General features: G+C 52.8%; 1 protein-coding gene across 1 annotated transcript in view; it reads left to right on the top strand.

Annotated features, from left to right (window-relative positions):
• Positions 1-11226, top strand: part of ZNF541 (zinc finger protein 541) — a 28074-nt gene extending 16848 nt beyond the window's left edge. The window contains exons 8-15 of the mRNA XM_040457550.1: positions 441-504; positions 1137-1279; positions 1618-1721; positions 3580-3655; positions 4159-4247; positions 9904-10044; positions 10224-10405; positions 10509-11226. Coding sequence (XP_040313484.1) covers positions 441-504; positions 1137-1279; positions 1618-1721; positions 3580-3655; positions 4159-4247; positions 9904-10044; positions 10224-10405; positions 10509-10671 — 962 coding nt within the window. The 3' untranslated portion in view covers positions 10672-11226. The remainder of the gene's footprint in view (positions 1-440; positions 505-1136; positions 1280-1617; positions 1722-3579; positions 3656-4158; positions 4248-9903; positions 10045-10223; positions 10406-10508) is intronic.
• The last annotated feature ends 3884 nt before the right edge of the window (positions 11227-15110 follow it).

Below are 15110 nucleotides of genomic sequence, written 5' to 3'. Positions count from 1 at the left end.
TGTTTCCGATTCTGTGTCTCCCTCTCTCTGCCCCTCCCCCGTCATGCCCCTTCTCTCCCCGTCCCAAAAATAAAAAAAAAACGTTGGAAAAAAAAAAAAAAAAAACCAAACCCAAACAGGTCGAACGGTATTCCGTTGTATGTAAATACCACATTTTCCCTACCTGCTCCTCTGTCGGTGGACATTACGTCGTTTCCACTGACGTGAGTAGTGTCGAGTAAACGTGGGAGTGTAGATATTCCTTTTGAGATGCTGATCTCAGCTCTTTTGGATAAATACCCAGAAGTGGGATTGCCGGATCATGTGGTAGTTCTATTTTTAATTTCGTGAGGAGCCACCTTACCACGCGATCTTGAAGAGCCTGCGCCCCCACTACCACCCCCCCCCCCCAGATCACTCGTGGTCCACCTTCTTGAGGCTTTTTGTTGTGTGTCTTCTAGATCAAGCGGATGGCTCTTTTGGCATCTGCATGGTAAAGGATGACGCCAAGATCAGCATTGAACCGTGAGTTGGAACAGACCTGGCACCGGAGGGTGGGTCCTTCCAAAGTGGGGGTACTTTTACCCTCCTTGTGAGCCAGTGTCTGTTTTTCCCAAGGAAAAGCATCATAGGGGATCCTGTCTAGCTCCAGAGTCTCCCTCAAAGAGAAGGGGTGCGTTTCTGTGGGTGGATGTGGGAAGGTCCCCCCAATATTCCTTCTGTCCAGATGTACCATAGCCGGGTCGGGGACAGAATGTCTAGGACCCTGGAGTTCTGGGTGGAATTGGTGATCGTCCAGCGCAAGACCCTTGAGTGTCTGTGGCACATGGCTAGATCAATATGGCCATGGATGTAGACGCGTGCCAGGTATCAGCATATACCTCCCCTATCCTAGACCCGAAGAGACACCGGAAGCCAGAGATATGGCAATAAGACCAATCAGAGAAAGGAAGGAAGTGTCCCTGGAGAGGTTTCTGGGATGCCCGCACGTATCTGTCAGGGATGTCGAGACACTCAACACACACGACAGATGGCAGAGGGTTTCCCCAGGGCAGGGCTGTGGCCCGAGAGCAGGGCGCGCCGCGCGTCTCTGTTGCGTTTCCCGTCTTGGTCACGCGTGTACGCCTCGCGCGTCTGTGTGCGTGGCCTCATTTCAGACACATCAACATAGGAAGCCGGTTTCAGGCTGAGATCCCAGAGCTCCAGGAGAGGTCGCTGGCCGGAATGGATGAGCACGTAGCTTCTCTGGTCTGGAAGCCGTGGGGAGATGTGATGACCAACCCAGAAACGCAGGACAGAGGTGGCTGAGACTCTGCAGCCGAATTCCCAAGGGCCCGGCCCCCCCCCCACCCCCCGGTTGTCTGGGGATTTCTCCCCCCCAGTTCTCACCTTGGCCAAGAAGCACGGGATCATGCTTGGCGCACTCTTGCTTCTCCTGAGCTGTCGTCTCCTGCACACACCTCCCTTCTCACACGATTCGGGCCAGGCCGTTCAGAGCGAGTGCTCGTGCCTCCCTTCCCTCATCCCGCTTTCAAGGAGCCCCTCTCGGTGCCATCAGGGAAGTCTCCGCCCTGGCACTTGCTGACTCCGCGTGTCTCTTCTCTCTCACCCTCCACTGGGACCGCTGGCTGGAAACAGTGACCGAGCTCTGCAACGTGGCCTGCTCCAGCGTGATGCCGGGAGGGGGCACCAATCTGGAGCTCGCCCTGCACTGCCTGCACGAAGCCCAGGGCAGCGTTCAGGTGAGGTGGAGGCAGGGGCAAGGCGAGGGGGAGTCTGGGGAAGCTCCCTGCTCTCCCGGGGCCGGAGGCTGCAGGTGCGCACATCGTGCTGTCTGCTCCGGGGTGTGCGGCCCGTGGAGAGTGAAGGAAGGCCAAGGGTCCTTCTCCCGTGGCTTTGGGATCGGTGTGGTGCTTGTGAGCTGCAGATATGGGCTCAGTGAACCAGTTGTCTCTCGGGAGCAACAACAGTGCCGGTGTCCCTCGGAGACAGCTCAGGGGCACTGGGGAGCCACAGCCCAGTGCACCCGTCTCGGGTCCTGCACTGATTGGGTTTATGTATTTATTTTTACATTTCTTATTTTATTTTTTGAGAGACCGAGTGCAAACAGGGGAGGGGCAGAGAGAGAGGGAAATGCAGAATCCGAAGCAGGCTCCAGGCTCCAAGCTGTCGGCACAGAGCCCGATGCGGGGCTTGAACCCCCAGACCGCGACATCACGACCTGAGCCGAAGTCGGATGCTCAACCGACTGAGCTACCCAAGCACCCGTGATTGGGTTTATTTACCGAGCTCTAGCTCCTCGATTAAAAACCCACATGTGAAAACCCCTGATGCAACAGAAATGCCTCTGCCTACTCCAAGGACCCTCCTCACATTCTTGACATTTAGAAAAGAAACCAACTCTGAGTAATGAGAAGAAAAGTGTCATCACTCGAGCTAGGTCCCCAAGAGTCTGGTGCCACAGTCATGGCTTTTTCTCAAGCTCAGAGGCAGCAGCTGGCACGTAGGAGGTGCTCGGCAGAGTCAACACATATTGATAAGAGTTGTCTCAAGCGCTTTGTAATGTCGTGGCACGGGGTCCAGGGCCGGCTCGGGGGCCCCAGTCTTGGTTTCATGCTGCCGCCACCATCTTGAAATTCTTAATGAAAATTAAGATAATTTTTGAACAGGGGGCCGGTGTTTTTATTTTGCACTGGGTTCCCCACATTACGTGGCTGGACCTGATGGGGGTTACTCTGGTGAGCAGGACAAAATCCCTCTATTTGCAGGCTTACATTTTAGAAGAGTCGAAACAGGAAATATATTTTTAATTTTTTTTAATGTTTTATTTACCTATGAGAGAGCATGAGCAGGGAAGGGGCAGAGAGAGAGGGAGACGGGATCCGAAGCAGGCTCCGTGCTGACAGCAGAGAGCCCGATGCGGGGCTTGAACTCACGAACTGAGATTTAGGACCTGAGCGCAAGTCGGACACTCAACCGACTGAGCCACCCAGGCGCCCCTAAAATAGGAAATAAGTTTTTAAAAAATTGTTGGTGGTTAGCGCTATGAAGAACATGAAGGGGGGTTAGTGGTCGAGGGCAGTGCGATTCCAAATGCGGGTCCTCGATGAAGGAAGGCGCTCACCCCACAATAAATCCCCACACCGTTTCCCATATCAGGAAAATGTTGCCACAAGAAATCTGTCAGCCGCACTCACCAGTATGCTTAGCGATGCAGTCCCCGCATCCGCAAATGGTTCACGGGTGGTGGCCAGTCTGTGGAGCACGCACGCTCCGCGCAGTAGGGCCGGAGAAGGTCTGAGGGAGGGCACGAAGTGTTTGCTTTTTTAAATTTTTTACCGTTTGTTTATTTTTGAGAGAGAGACAGACAGAGCATGAGCAAGGGGAGGGGCAGAGAGAGAAGGAGACACAGAATCGGAAGCAGGCTCCAGGCCCCGAGCTGCCAGCACAGAGCCCGACGCGGGGCTCGAACTCCTGAACCGCGAGATGATGACCGCAGCCGAAGTTGGACGCTTAACCGGCTGAGCCACCCAGGTGGCCCCTAAGTGTTTTTCGAATGCATGAAAGAAAAAATCGCCGGCCACGCTCCTCTTGTTTCAGGTTGCCCTGGAGACCCTCTTACTCAGAGGACCCCAGAAGCCGCAGACTCACCCGCTGGCCGACTACCGCTATACAGGTGACTGGAACAAGGTGGCGGGTGTGGTTTTTGCCTGGCCGGGACCTTGTGAACAGTCAGTTCCCAACAGCAGGTTCTCTTGGGGCCTTCACCTGCCTTTCCAGGAGGGCCTGTCCTCTCGGGGAGTGACTCCGTGGGTGGGTTTTCTGCTGGTTGCACCCCACCCTCCCCCTTTCCCAGGGTTCCCTCGCAGGCTCTGCTCGGCCACCAGGGAGAGGTGGAGGCAGGCCGGGGCGCAGCGGTGAGCACGCCAGCCCTGGAGTCAGGCAGGCCGGGGCCCTGGCCTGGGCGAGTCTCCCAACCAACGGAAGCCTCAGTTGCTGCATCTGTAAGGAGGAGGTCCCTACCTGCTAAGGCTTTTGTGAGAGTTGTATGAGGTTAAGCAGGGAAGGGGCTTAGCAGAAGGCTCGACCCATAATTGTGCTTGGCAGTGGCGGCTGTAAAAAGGAGGGGGGTCTGCCCTTAAGCCACGTCCTTCCCCGTCTTGGCTATTTCTCGAATAGCTTCAGACATCTGGACCCCCATGGAGAAGAGGCTTTTCAAGAAGGCGTTCTGCACCCACAAGAAGGACTTTCACTTGATCCACAAGACGGTAAGGTGAATGTGGGCGCGCCGGTGTAGACAAGGCCCCGCCTCGCGTAGCTGAGCCGGGCTACAGCTGAAGGGCCCCTCGGGGGTGACACGGTGCTTGCATCATAAACAGTTTCTAATTTCAAAAGCCACGCGCGTGGGGCGTCTGGGTGGCTCAGTCGGTGAAGCATCCCGACTTCGGCTCAGGTGATGACCTCACGGTTTGTGACTTCGAGCCCCCTGTTGGGCTCTGTGCTGACAACGTGGAGCCTGCTTCAGATTCCGTCTCCTCCTTTCTCTGCCCCTCCCCTGCTTGCTATCGTTCTTGTTCTCTCTCTCAAAAACAAAACAAAACAAAAAAAAAAAACACCTTAAAAAAAAAAAAAGCACACAGGGGCGCCTGGGTGGCTCAGTCGGTGAAGCGTGTCTGACTTCAGCTCAGGCTATGACCTCACGGTCCGTCGGTTCGAGTCCCGGGTAGGGCTCTGTGCTGACCGCTCAGAGCCTGGAACCTGCTTCACATTCTGTGTCTCCTTCTGTCTCTGACCCTCCCCCGCTCACATTCTGTCTCTTGCTCTCAAAAATAAGCATTAACAAACATTATAAACAAATAAATACCAGTTCGAGACGGTTGATCGTATGGTTTGGGTTTTCCATACCTTTATTGTCTACGCGCTCTAGCAATTATTGAGAATGGGATAGTAAAATACTTGCCTGTAACTGTGGATCTATTTTTCCCTGTAGTTCTATCAGGTTTTGCTTCACGTATTTTGAAGCTCTGATTTAGCCGCATAAACACCGAGGATTCTTATGTTTCCTTCATTAAATGGACCTTTTTATCACCATGAAATGATTTCCTTTATCCCTATTATTTTTTTGCTCTGAAATCTGTTTTTCTGAGACTAGTATAGCCAACCATTCCAGCTTTCTCAGAAGGCGATGGGTGTTTGCGTGGTATATCTTTTTTCAACCTCTTACTTTTAACGTATTTGTGTTTTCACATTTACGGTGTGTCCTTATAAGTAGCATGCGTTGGATGTTGCTTTTTTTAAATTTGTTTTAATTGAAGTCTAATTAACAAAGTGTTACATTAGTTTCAGGTGTCCAATATAATGATTCAGCAATTCTGTACTTTGCTCAGTGCTCATCAAGATAAGTGTACTCTTGGGTCGCCTGGTTGGCATATTGGATCTGACATCCGACTCCGGCTCAGGTCACGATCTTGCGGTTCGTGGGTTCGAGCCCCGCGTCGGGCTCTGTGTGGATGGCTCAGAGCCTGGAGCCTGTTTCGGATTCTGTGTCTCCTTCTCTCTCTGCGCCTCCCCTGCTCGCTCTCTCTCTCTCTCTCTCTCTCTCAAAAATAAATAAACACTAAAACAAACTTAAAAATTAAAATTAAAAAAGATAAGTATACTCTTAATCCCTTTCACCTGTTTCATCCCACCCCCCCCCCCCATTTCCCCCCTGGTAACCACCAGTTTGTCCTCTGTAGTTAAGAATCTGTTTCCTTGGGGCGCCTGGTTGGCTCATTCGGTTAGGCGTCCACCTCCTGGTTTCAGCTCGGGTCATGATCTCACAATTTGAGTTCGAGCCCCGTCTTGGGCTCTGCACCAACAGTGCAGAGCCTGCTCGGGATTCTCTCTCTCTTTTCTCTCTGCCCCTCCCCCCCCCAAAATAAATAAATACACATTTAAAAAAAGAATCTGTTTTTTTACTTGTCTCTTTTGCTCTTTTTTCGTTTGTTTTTCAACTGTTTTTAAATTCCACATGTGAGTGACATCATGTGGTATTTGTCTTTCTCCGACTTATTTCACTTAGCATTATACTCTCTAGCTCCACCCGTGTTGCGAATGGCAAGATTTCATTCTTCTTTATGGTTGAGTAATATTCCATTGTATGCTTTTTTTTTTTTTTTTTTTTTTTAACATTCGGTATTTTAGTTAGGGTGTTTAGACCATTCACATTGAACGTGATTGTCGAGACGGTTAGCTTCAAGTCCATTATCTCGCTGTTTGTTTCCTGAATGTCTCACCTGATCTTTGTTTCCCTTTTCTGCTCTTTCTGCCTTGTTTTAGATTATTGGAGTAGTAAATTTTAGGATTCTGTTTTATCTCCTTTGTTGGCTTATTGGCTATAACTCATTATTACATTGGTAGTGGCTTTAGGGTTTTGTTGTTGTTGTTGTTGTTTAACGTTTATTTATTTCTGGGACAGAGAGAGACAGAGCATGAACGGGGGAGGGGCAGAGAGAGAGGGAGACACAGAATCAGGCTCCAGGCTCCGAGCCGTCAGCCCAGAGCCCAACGCGGGGCTCGAACTCCCGGACCGCGAGATCGTGACCTGCACTGAAGTCGGACCCTTAACCGACTGAGCCACCCAGGCGCCCCGTGGGTTTTTAACTACGCATCTTTAACTCACCACAGTCGAACCTTCAAGTAATTGGATAACACTTTGCGTGCAGAATTAGTGCACCTCTGTCTCTCCCCCTGGCCCTTATATTATTATCGTCATGCATCTTATTTTCCATATGTTATAAACCCCCGAATGCCTTGTTATTATTTTCGTTCGAACAGCCAGTTATTTTTAGAGAGATTTCAATAATACAAAGTCTTATATTTTTACCCACATAGTTCCTCGTTTCACGGCTATGCATCCCTCTGTGTAGATCCGTTTCCATCAGGTATCATGTTCCAGAAAGAACTAGATCAATGTAAATCCTTTCACATTTCTTGTGGTGTAGGTTTGCTAGTAATGGATTTTTCCAGCTTTTGTGTATCTAAAAAAGTCTTTATTCAGGGGGCACCTGGGTGGCTCAGTGGGTTAATCATTGGACTTTGGCTCAGGTCATGGTCTCACGGTTCATGAGATCGAGCCCCACATCAGGCTGTGCGCTGGTGGTACGGAGCCTGCTTGGGATTCTCTCTCTCCCTCTCTGTCTCTCTTTCTCTGCCCCTTCCCCACTTGTGCTTGCTCTCTCTTTCTCTCTCTCTCTCTCTCTCTCTCTCTCTCTCCAAATAAATAAATAAATAAACTTTTTTTGAAAAGTCTCTATTTTGCCTTCATTTCCGAAAGCTATCTTTGCTACGTGTGGCATTCTAGTTTGACGGGTTTTTTTTTTTTTTTTTTGAAGTCTTGAAGTAATTTAAAGATGTTGTTCTATTTTCTTCTTGCTTTTACTGTTTCCAGCACGAAATCTCCTGGTTTCCTTGTCTTTGCTCCTATGTATAAAACACGTCTTCTGGTTGTTTTGTGGCTGGCTGTTTGTATGAATTTCTCTCCACTCCTGATTTTGAGCAGTGTGATTACGGTGTGCGCTGGCATTGTTTTCTTCTTTTTTTTCTTTTCCCCCCCCTTGTGGTTGGGGTTTGTTGAGCTTCTTAGATCTGTGGGTTTGGAGTTTTTATTCAATTCAATTTATTCAATATTCAGCCTTCCTTCTTCAAATATGTCTCGTGTCCCCTCCCTTTTCCTTCAAGGACCCCACTGATGTGTGTGTGTGTGTGTGTGTGTGTGTGTGTGTGGCTTCCTGCACTTGCCCCACAGCTCACTGACGCTCTTTTTCATCTATCTGACTGTTTTCCCTCTGTGTGGTTCATTTTGGATGGTTTCTGTCGCTGCATCTTCAAGTTCACTCATCTTTCCTCCTGCGGCCCCGAATCTGTCATTAATCCCATGTGGTGTAGTGTTCATCTTAGATTTTTTTTCTGTCCTTCAAAGTTCTCTTTGGGTCTCTTTTTTAATTTTTATTATTTTTTTTGAATGCTTATTTATTTTTGAGAGAGAGAGAGAGACAGTGCGAGCGGGGGGTGGGGTGGGGGCAGAGAGAGGACAGAATCCAAAGCAGGGTCCAGGCTCGGGGCTGCCAGCAGAGAGCCCGATGGGGGGCTCCAACTCACGGACCACAAGATCATGACTTGAGCCAAAGTCGGACACTTAACCCACTGAGACACCCAGGCGCCCCCTTTGGGTCTCTTTTATATCTTCCATGTCTCTACTTAACTTTTTGATCATATATTATATAGATATCATAATATTAATGTCCTTTGTTGCCAATTCTTTTTTTTTCAACGTTTATTTATTTTTGGGACAGAGAGAGACAGAGCATGAACGGGGGAGGCGCAGAGAGAGAGAGAGGGAGACACAGAATCGGAAACAGGCTCCAGGCTCCGAGCCGTCAGCCCAGAGCCCGACGCGGGGCTCGAACTCACGGACCGCGAGACCGTGACCTGAACCGAAGTCGGCCGCTTAACCGACTGAGCCACCCAGGCGCCCCACAACTTGTTCCTTTGGGGTATTGCCTTTCGGTTTTTTAACCTGGAACCAGAACAGCTTTCACCTAAGGCTAATTAATTATTCCTCATTTCTGAGGCAAAACCCTCCTCTTACTCTGCCGGTGCCCTGTGAATTATGAGGTCTTCCACCCCAGCTGGTGGGGACACACACACCATTCCCGTCCCCACGAGAGCCACGGGCACCTTTCCCTCTGACCATTTTGGATGAGTCTCTACCGAGCTTCGTGTGGTCTCTTCCCACGCACTTCGCGGAATCCTCGAGGGCAACGCTGTCCGGATCTCTGGCGTTTTCCTCCGTGCCGCCGTCTCCTCTGCTGTACTTTGTCCTGTGGACTCTTGCCACCTTGGTCCCAGGCACTCGGCTCCCTTCCAACTCAGGGAGTCCGCCGGGCTCTGCCTGGGCCGCCCCCCTCCCCCAGCCGTGGCCTGGAAACTCTCCCAAGGTGGTAGTTTATTTCTCTTTCTCTCAGCAAGACTTCTTTGATGGACGCCTGATGTCTTACCGACCGTCCTTTCATATACTCTACCTGTTGTCTTTTCGCTGTTCTGGATGGGAGAGCGCTCTAGCCCCTGTTGCTCTGTCTCGTTTGGAAGCAGAAGTTCAACGTGTTTTGGCTTTGTTTTTGTTTTTTAACTCAGTGACAGTTCCTAGACGGGCAGGGATGTACTATTTTGACTCTTAGTTTGTGAAGACACACAAAGCTGAGAAAAATTCACACGGAGGAGGAGATGTCTTCTGAAGTGAGCTCCAGATATTAAATGGCCAATTTGATTTACCTGAGCCATTTTCTTTCCAGAGCCGTTAAACTTTTCCCTTGCGTTTTGTTTTTCCAGAAGGTACCGTTCGCGGCATCACTTCTCAGTGGAGGGAGGAGCAAAGTGGGGTCCGATTGCCCAGGATCAAACCGTGCCCTCAGAACCTCTTCCTCCTCTCGTGGGCCACTCTCCCCTGTCCCTCGGGGGCCCCGCGACGGGTCACGGAGCCCGGAAGGCAGCCCCTGAGGGCCTTCTGCTCGCATTAGTCCCGGTGGGGAAGCAGGCGGCTACCGGGCGTGATGCCACAGTGAGCATGCTCGTGGCACGCCTTCTAGGGCGCCTTCCCGCAGGGAAGCATCCCCGGGATGGATGTGCCACTCAGGGCGCGGAGCTTAGCCGGTGTTGGCTATGGGGGCTTCGCTCCGAACCGCCCCCTCAGCCGCGAGGGCTTTGTGATTTTCCGCCCCTTGCAGCGAAGGGGGCCCCAGGCTGAAGCAGAGGCATCTCAGGAGGGCTTTCAGGCAGTGACTGGCCCCGGGGGAGGGGACTTGGGGCTTCGCCGCCACACGGGACGCCCCCCGCTCGCTTGTGAGGTGTCTCCCGTAGCCGGCTCCTGTTTTCTCTCACTAGATTCAGACAAAGACTGTAGCCCAGTGTGTTGAGTACTATTACATCTGGAAAAAAATGATCAAGTTTGACTGTGGCCGAGCCCCAGGGCTGGAGAAGAGGGTCAAGAGAGAGCCAGAGGAGGCAGACAGGACAGAAGCAAAGGTAGAAGGGCTGGAGGAAGGTGGGGGCTGGAGGTCAGCCCTGATCGGGAGGCCCCGGCCCATCCAGCTCAAGGAACAGGGAAGGGCGCCCGGAGGGAAGGGTTTCCCGGCGGAGGAAAGCGCCTCCCTTAGAAGGGTGGGGGGCCCGGCACCCTTACGGCCGCGTCTCTGTTCTCGCAGGTCACTTGCAGCCCTCGGGAGAGACCCAGCCACCGCCCCACTCCCGAGTTCAAGATAAAGACCAAGAGTTACAGGAGGGAGTCCATTCTCAACTCTAGCCCAAACGCCGGCCCCAAGCGGACCCCCGAGCCGCCGGGGAGTGCGGAGGGCCGGGGCGTTTTCCCCTGCAGGGAGTGTGAGAGGTACCAGCCCTTCCCCCGGATGTGCCCTGTGCCCGCACCCCCTGCCCTCGGGTGACCCCCCCCTGCCCCCTGCTCTGACCCACGCCCTCTGGTGGCTCCTCAGGGTGTTCGACAAAATCAAGAGTCGAAACGCCCACATGAAGCGACACCGGCTTCAGGACCACGTGGAGCCCGTCGTCCGGGTGAAGTGGCCTGTGAAGCCTTTCCAGCTGAAGGAGGACGAGGAGGAGGAGATGGGGGCCGACATCGGGCCCCTGCAGTGGTGACGCCTGGGTGGAGAGCTGGGGCGAGGCGGCGAGGCAGCCCCGCAGCCCTTCCCCTCGGCCTCTCCGGGGTGTCTGGGGCCCCCCCTCTGCCTCCTCCCCACCCTCACCGTCCCGCAGTGGCCAGCCCGGCTTGGAAACACGGTGGGCGTTTGGCCATAAATAGGCAGGAGAAGCACCCAGTCGCCAGACCGCGGTGACGTCCCCGTCGGCCGGTGCCAGAGGCTCCACGCTCTTTAGCTTGATAGTGTCTCCCCTTCTTTCAGTTCTACTCTGTCCCGGAGCAGGGAGGTGTGGGGAGGGAGCGAGGCAGACCTGGGTAGCTCTTAAATCTTAGCCTCAGTTTTGGGGTTTGGTTACATTTGTTAGATAAGGCCGAGATGTAGAGAATCAGTGGGAAGACACCTTCAGATCTGTGGCCTGTTGGGGCCCCTCCCCAGGGGAGTCTCTCTGCTTTCCAGATTCGGTCCCTAGTCTGGCAAGGACTTGTACATGGTTAGGTTTTTTTTGTACGTGTCGACTTGTAAGTCTTATTAAATTGGGTTCTTGAGCGGCTGTCGTCTGGCTTCCCTGGTCTGCTGATCCAACAGAGTTTCGAGCCCCGGCTTCTCACTGGAGCCACGGAGATGCGTAAGCGGAGCTCCTGCCCGGGAGGAGCTGGGGGCCTCATACACGCGTTCAGCCAGCACCTATTAGGCACCTAATGAGCCAGACAGCGCCCGGCCCGTGCAACGGGGCCACCGTGATGCAAGGAACAAGGTCCCTCTCCCCGTGGAGTTTGCGTTCTAGGAGTGGGAAGGCAGCGGTGATAAAGAAATGAAAAGGCGATTGCAGACACTGGCCGTGGCTATGCTCGCGGCCACAGGAGCAGGAAGGTCACCATAGGGTTCAGCAATCGGGGCATACAGTGGTGGGGTGGCTCAGCCGGGAGATCCAGGACCGCCAGCGGCAGCCAGCCTCGGCGTGGCAGACCTTCGGAGGGGGCGGGGAAGAGAGCACAGCCCTCCCTTGTGTCCCTTTTTTTTTTTAATTTTTTTCTTTAATGTTTATTGATTTTGAGAGAGCGTGTGTGCACTCGCACAAGTGGGGGTGGCGCAGAGGGAGAGGGAGACACAGAATCCAAAGCAGGCTCCAGGCTCTGAGCTGTCAGCAAAGAGCCTGACGCAGGGCTCGAACTCACGGACTGCGAGATCATGACCTGAGCCGAAGTCGGAAGCTTAACCGACTGAGCCACCCATGCACTCCTCCAGTTTATTTATTTTTGAGAGAGAGAGAGAGAGAGAGTGGGGTGGGGAGGGACAGAGAGAGAGAGAGAGAGAATCCCAAGCAGGCTCCGCACCGTCAGCACAGAGCCCAACAAGGGGCTCGAACCCACCAACCATGAGATCATGACCCGACCCGAAGTCAGACGTTTAACTGACTGAGCCCTCCCAGACACCCCCCCCCACCCTTGTGTCCCGTTTGAAGAGCCAGGAAAGCTCATAGCAGCCCCCAGACAGAATGCCCCCAAGCTCTTCCTCAGCTGAGCCCTGGCGGTTGGAAGGAAAATGTCCCCAGTTTTCCTGGACCCTCAGGGTTTGTCACCAGGACCAGGGGATCCCTTGAGCTTGTTGCCACCAGATCAGAACGGGGATTCTGTCTGCCAGGAAGGGAAGAGGAAGCAGAGACGGCTACCGGGCAGGTGGACCTTGTGTCCACAGAGTGACGTGAAGAAAATGAAGCAGGGGGCCGGGTCCTACGGAGCGACCACGGTGTTGTGGCAGGCGGGTGGCCAGGGAAGGCCACGCGGACGGCCGCTGGGGCCAAGATCTGGATTCCAGGCGGCGGGCGGCACGGAGGAGCGCACCCTGCCGCGGGAGCTGGTGGCGAGTGTTCCAAAGGCCCTCCGGCGACTCCGCGGAGCTGGCAGGAGGCCGGGTGGCGAGTCTGAGCAGCAGACGTGGTGGCGAGGGAAGGTGGTGGTCGGGGCCGCAGAGGGACGGCAAGCGTCTCGGGGGGAGACTCCGGCTTGGTGATGGGTTCCCGTCACAGGGAGAGGCGGCGAGGGAAAGGACCGGTCAAGGCTGCCATGGTGGCTCCGGGGCGTGGCACCCGCTTAGATGCCATGAAGTCAGATGGGGACGAGAGGGACACGTCAGAGGTGTGTTCGTGCCTGTTACACCGTGTGCTGTGTTCTGAGGGGCTGCGGGGAGCTGTGTAGAGGGTGGTGTCAGGAGCCTCCACAGAGGGGCCAGCTTGCGGCGAAGTAAGTCTTAAAGATGGGCCGGGAGGGGGAGCCAAGGAGCAAGATGAGTGTGAAGCCCTTTCGGCATTGTGACTAAGGGAAGGGGCTCAGGCATCCTACCAGCCGGAATTTACATACTGACTTTTTTTTTTTTTTTTTTTTTAGGTTTATTTAGTTTGAGAGTACAGGAGAGGGGCAGACAGAGGGCGAATCCCAAGCAAGGTTCTGCACTGTCAGTGCAGAGACCTACACCTTCGGGGGGGGGGGGTGCGCAGAACTCATGAACCATGAGATCGCGACCTGAGCCCAAATCACGAGTCTGACGCTTAACCGGCCGAGCCACCCAGGTGCCCCCCTGACTCCTTTCTCTGTGACCTTGGGAAAGTCACTTTCCCTGTTTCAGCCTTGGTTTTCTCATTCTGTGAAATGGGATGCAGAGCGCCTCCTCCCGCCACGTATTATCTGTTAAGTGAGAAAATGGAAATGAAGCATCTGGCAGGGTGCACCGTGGGAACTGAGCAGCTGCTATTTAATGTGTCCTCCCGCCGTGGCTATCATGGTTTGGGTCCCACCCTAAATACCAAGCTAACCTTCTGGAAATGAAAAACGCTGGCCTAACAGTGGCGTGGTATATTAGCTATCCATTGCTGCATAACAGATCACCCTGAAATTTAACAGCTTGAAACAAACAGAAGCGTTTACGATAGGGCTGCTTGGCCAGACATGGAACCGAAGCGGCTTGTGGTAATCCAGACTCACCTCCACCTGCCACGCGGTCAGAATACAGCAGCAACCACAAGTGGGTGGCCCAAGAGAGCCTCCGAATGTAAGAAGAGAGCAAATGTTTCTTGTGAATTGCCACCCTCCCCCAGCTAAGCCCCAGCCCCACCTCCAGGTAACAGCGTTTGCTCACCAGGCGGGCCTTGAATCGTCTGCATCCTAATCAGCTGGGAGTCCTGTAAGAAAATGCATGTTCCTGTATTCTGACACAGACATTCATAATTGGAGTCATTCAGGGCCCTGGAACTTGATTTTTTTTTTTTTTTTTTTTTAGTTTATTTGAGAGAGAGCGCGTACGTGCACACACAGGAGCAGGGGAGAGGCAGAGAGAGGGAGCGAGAATCACAAGCAGCCTCCACACTGTCAGCACAGAGCCCGACTCGGGGCTCAATCTCACAACCATGAGATCATGACCTGAGCTGAAATCGAGTCGGATGCCTAGGGGCACCTGGGTGGCTCAGTCCGTTGAGCGTCCGACTCTCGGTTTCGGCTCAGGTCATGATCTCACAGTCTCGTGGGTTCGAGCCCCGAATCGGGCTCTGTGCTGGCAGCGCGGAGCCTGCTTGGGATTCTCTAGCTGCCCCTCCCCCACTCATGCTGTCTCGGTCTCTCTCAAAAATAAGTAAATATAAAACTTTAAAAGGTCAGATGCTCAGCCAACTGAGCCCCCCAGGCCCCCCAAGAACTTAGATTTTTTAAAAAAGAATCTTAGTAGAGTGGATTTTAGATTTTCAGAAAGGCTGAAAATGATACAGAGAATTCCCATATACCCCATAGGCAGTTTCCCCCTGTTACTAAGATCCTAGATAACTGTGGCACATTTGTTACAATTACCGAACCAATATTGACACATTGTTATGAACTAAGGTCCATACTTTTATTCACCTTTCCTTAGTTCTTACCTAATATTCATCTTCTGCTTCAGGATCCCACCCAGGATACCACATTACATTTAATAGTCATGTCTCCGTAGGCTCCTCTGGCTGAGACAGTTTCTCGACTTTCCTTGTTCTTAGTGATTTGACAGTGTTGAAAACCCTGGTCAAGTATTTCCAAGACTGTGCCTCAACTGGGATTTGTCTGATGGGGATAGATGGGGAGAGAGACCACAGAGGTGAAGTGCCACCGGCTTCTCATTACTGAAAGTACACTATGTCACCGTGACTCACCACCGTAGGTGTTCACCTCAAGCACCTGGCTGACAATGCAGGTTTCTCCACTGGAAACTTGGTCTCCCCATTCCTTTCCCACACTGCACTCTGGAGGGAAATCACTGCGAACAGTCCCCTAAGGAGGGAGGAGTTTCGCTTCACCTTCTCGAGGAAGGAGTATCTACATAAATTATTTGGAGCTCTTCTGCATGAAATATTTGTCTGTTCTCCCCATTTTATGTGTTCGACCGTTCACTTAAACCAACATGGGCTCGGGGATATTTCAT

This window comes from Herpailurus yagouaroundi, unplaced genomic scaffold, assembly GCF_014898765.1.
Source record: "Herpailurus yagouaroundi ecotype Mexico unplaced genomic scaffold, PumYag 220, whole genome shotgun sequence".
In the NCBI taxonomy this organism is placed as follows: domain Eukaryota; kingdom Metazoa; phylum Chordata; class Mammalia; order Carnivora; family Felidae; genus Herpailurus; species Herpailurus yagouaroundi.
Note: the sequence above shows the minus strand (reverse complement) of the source record. Positions and strands in the feature narration are given on the sequence as shown.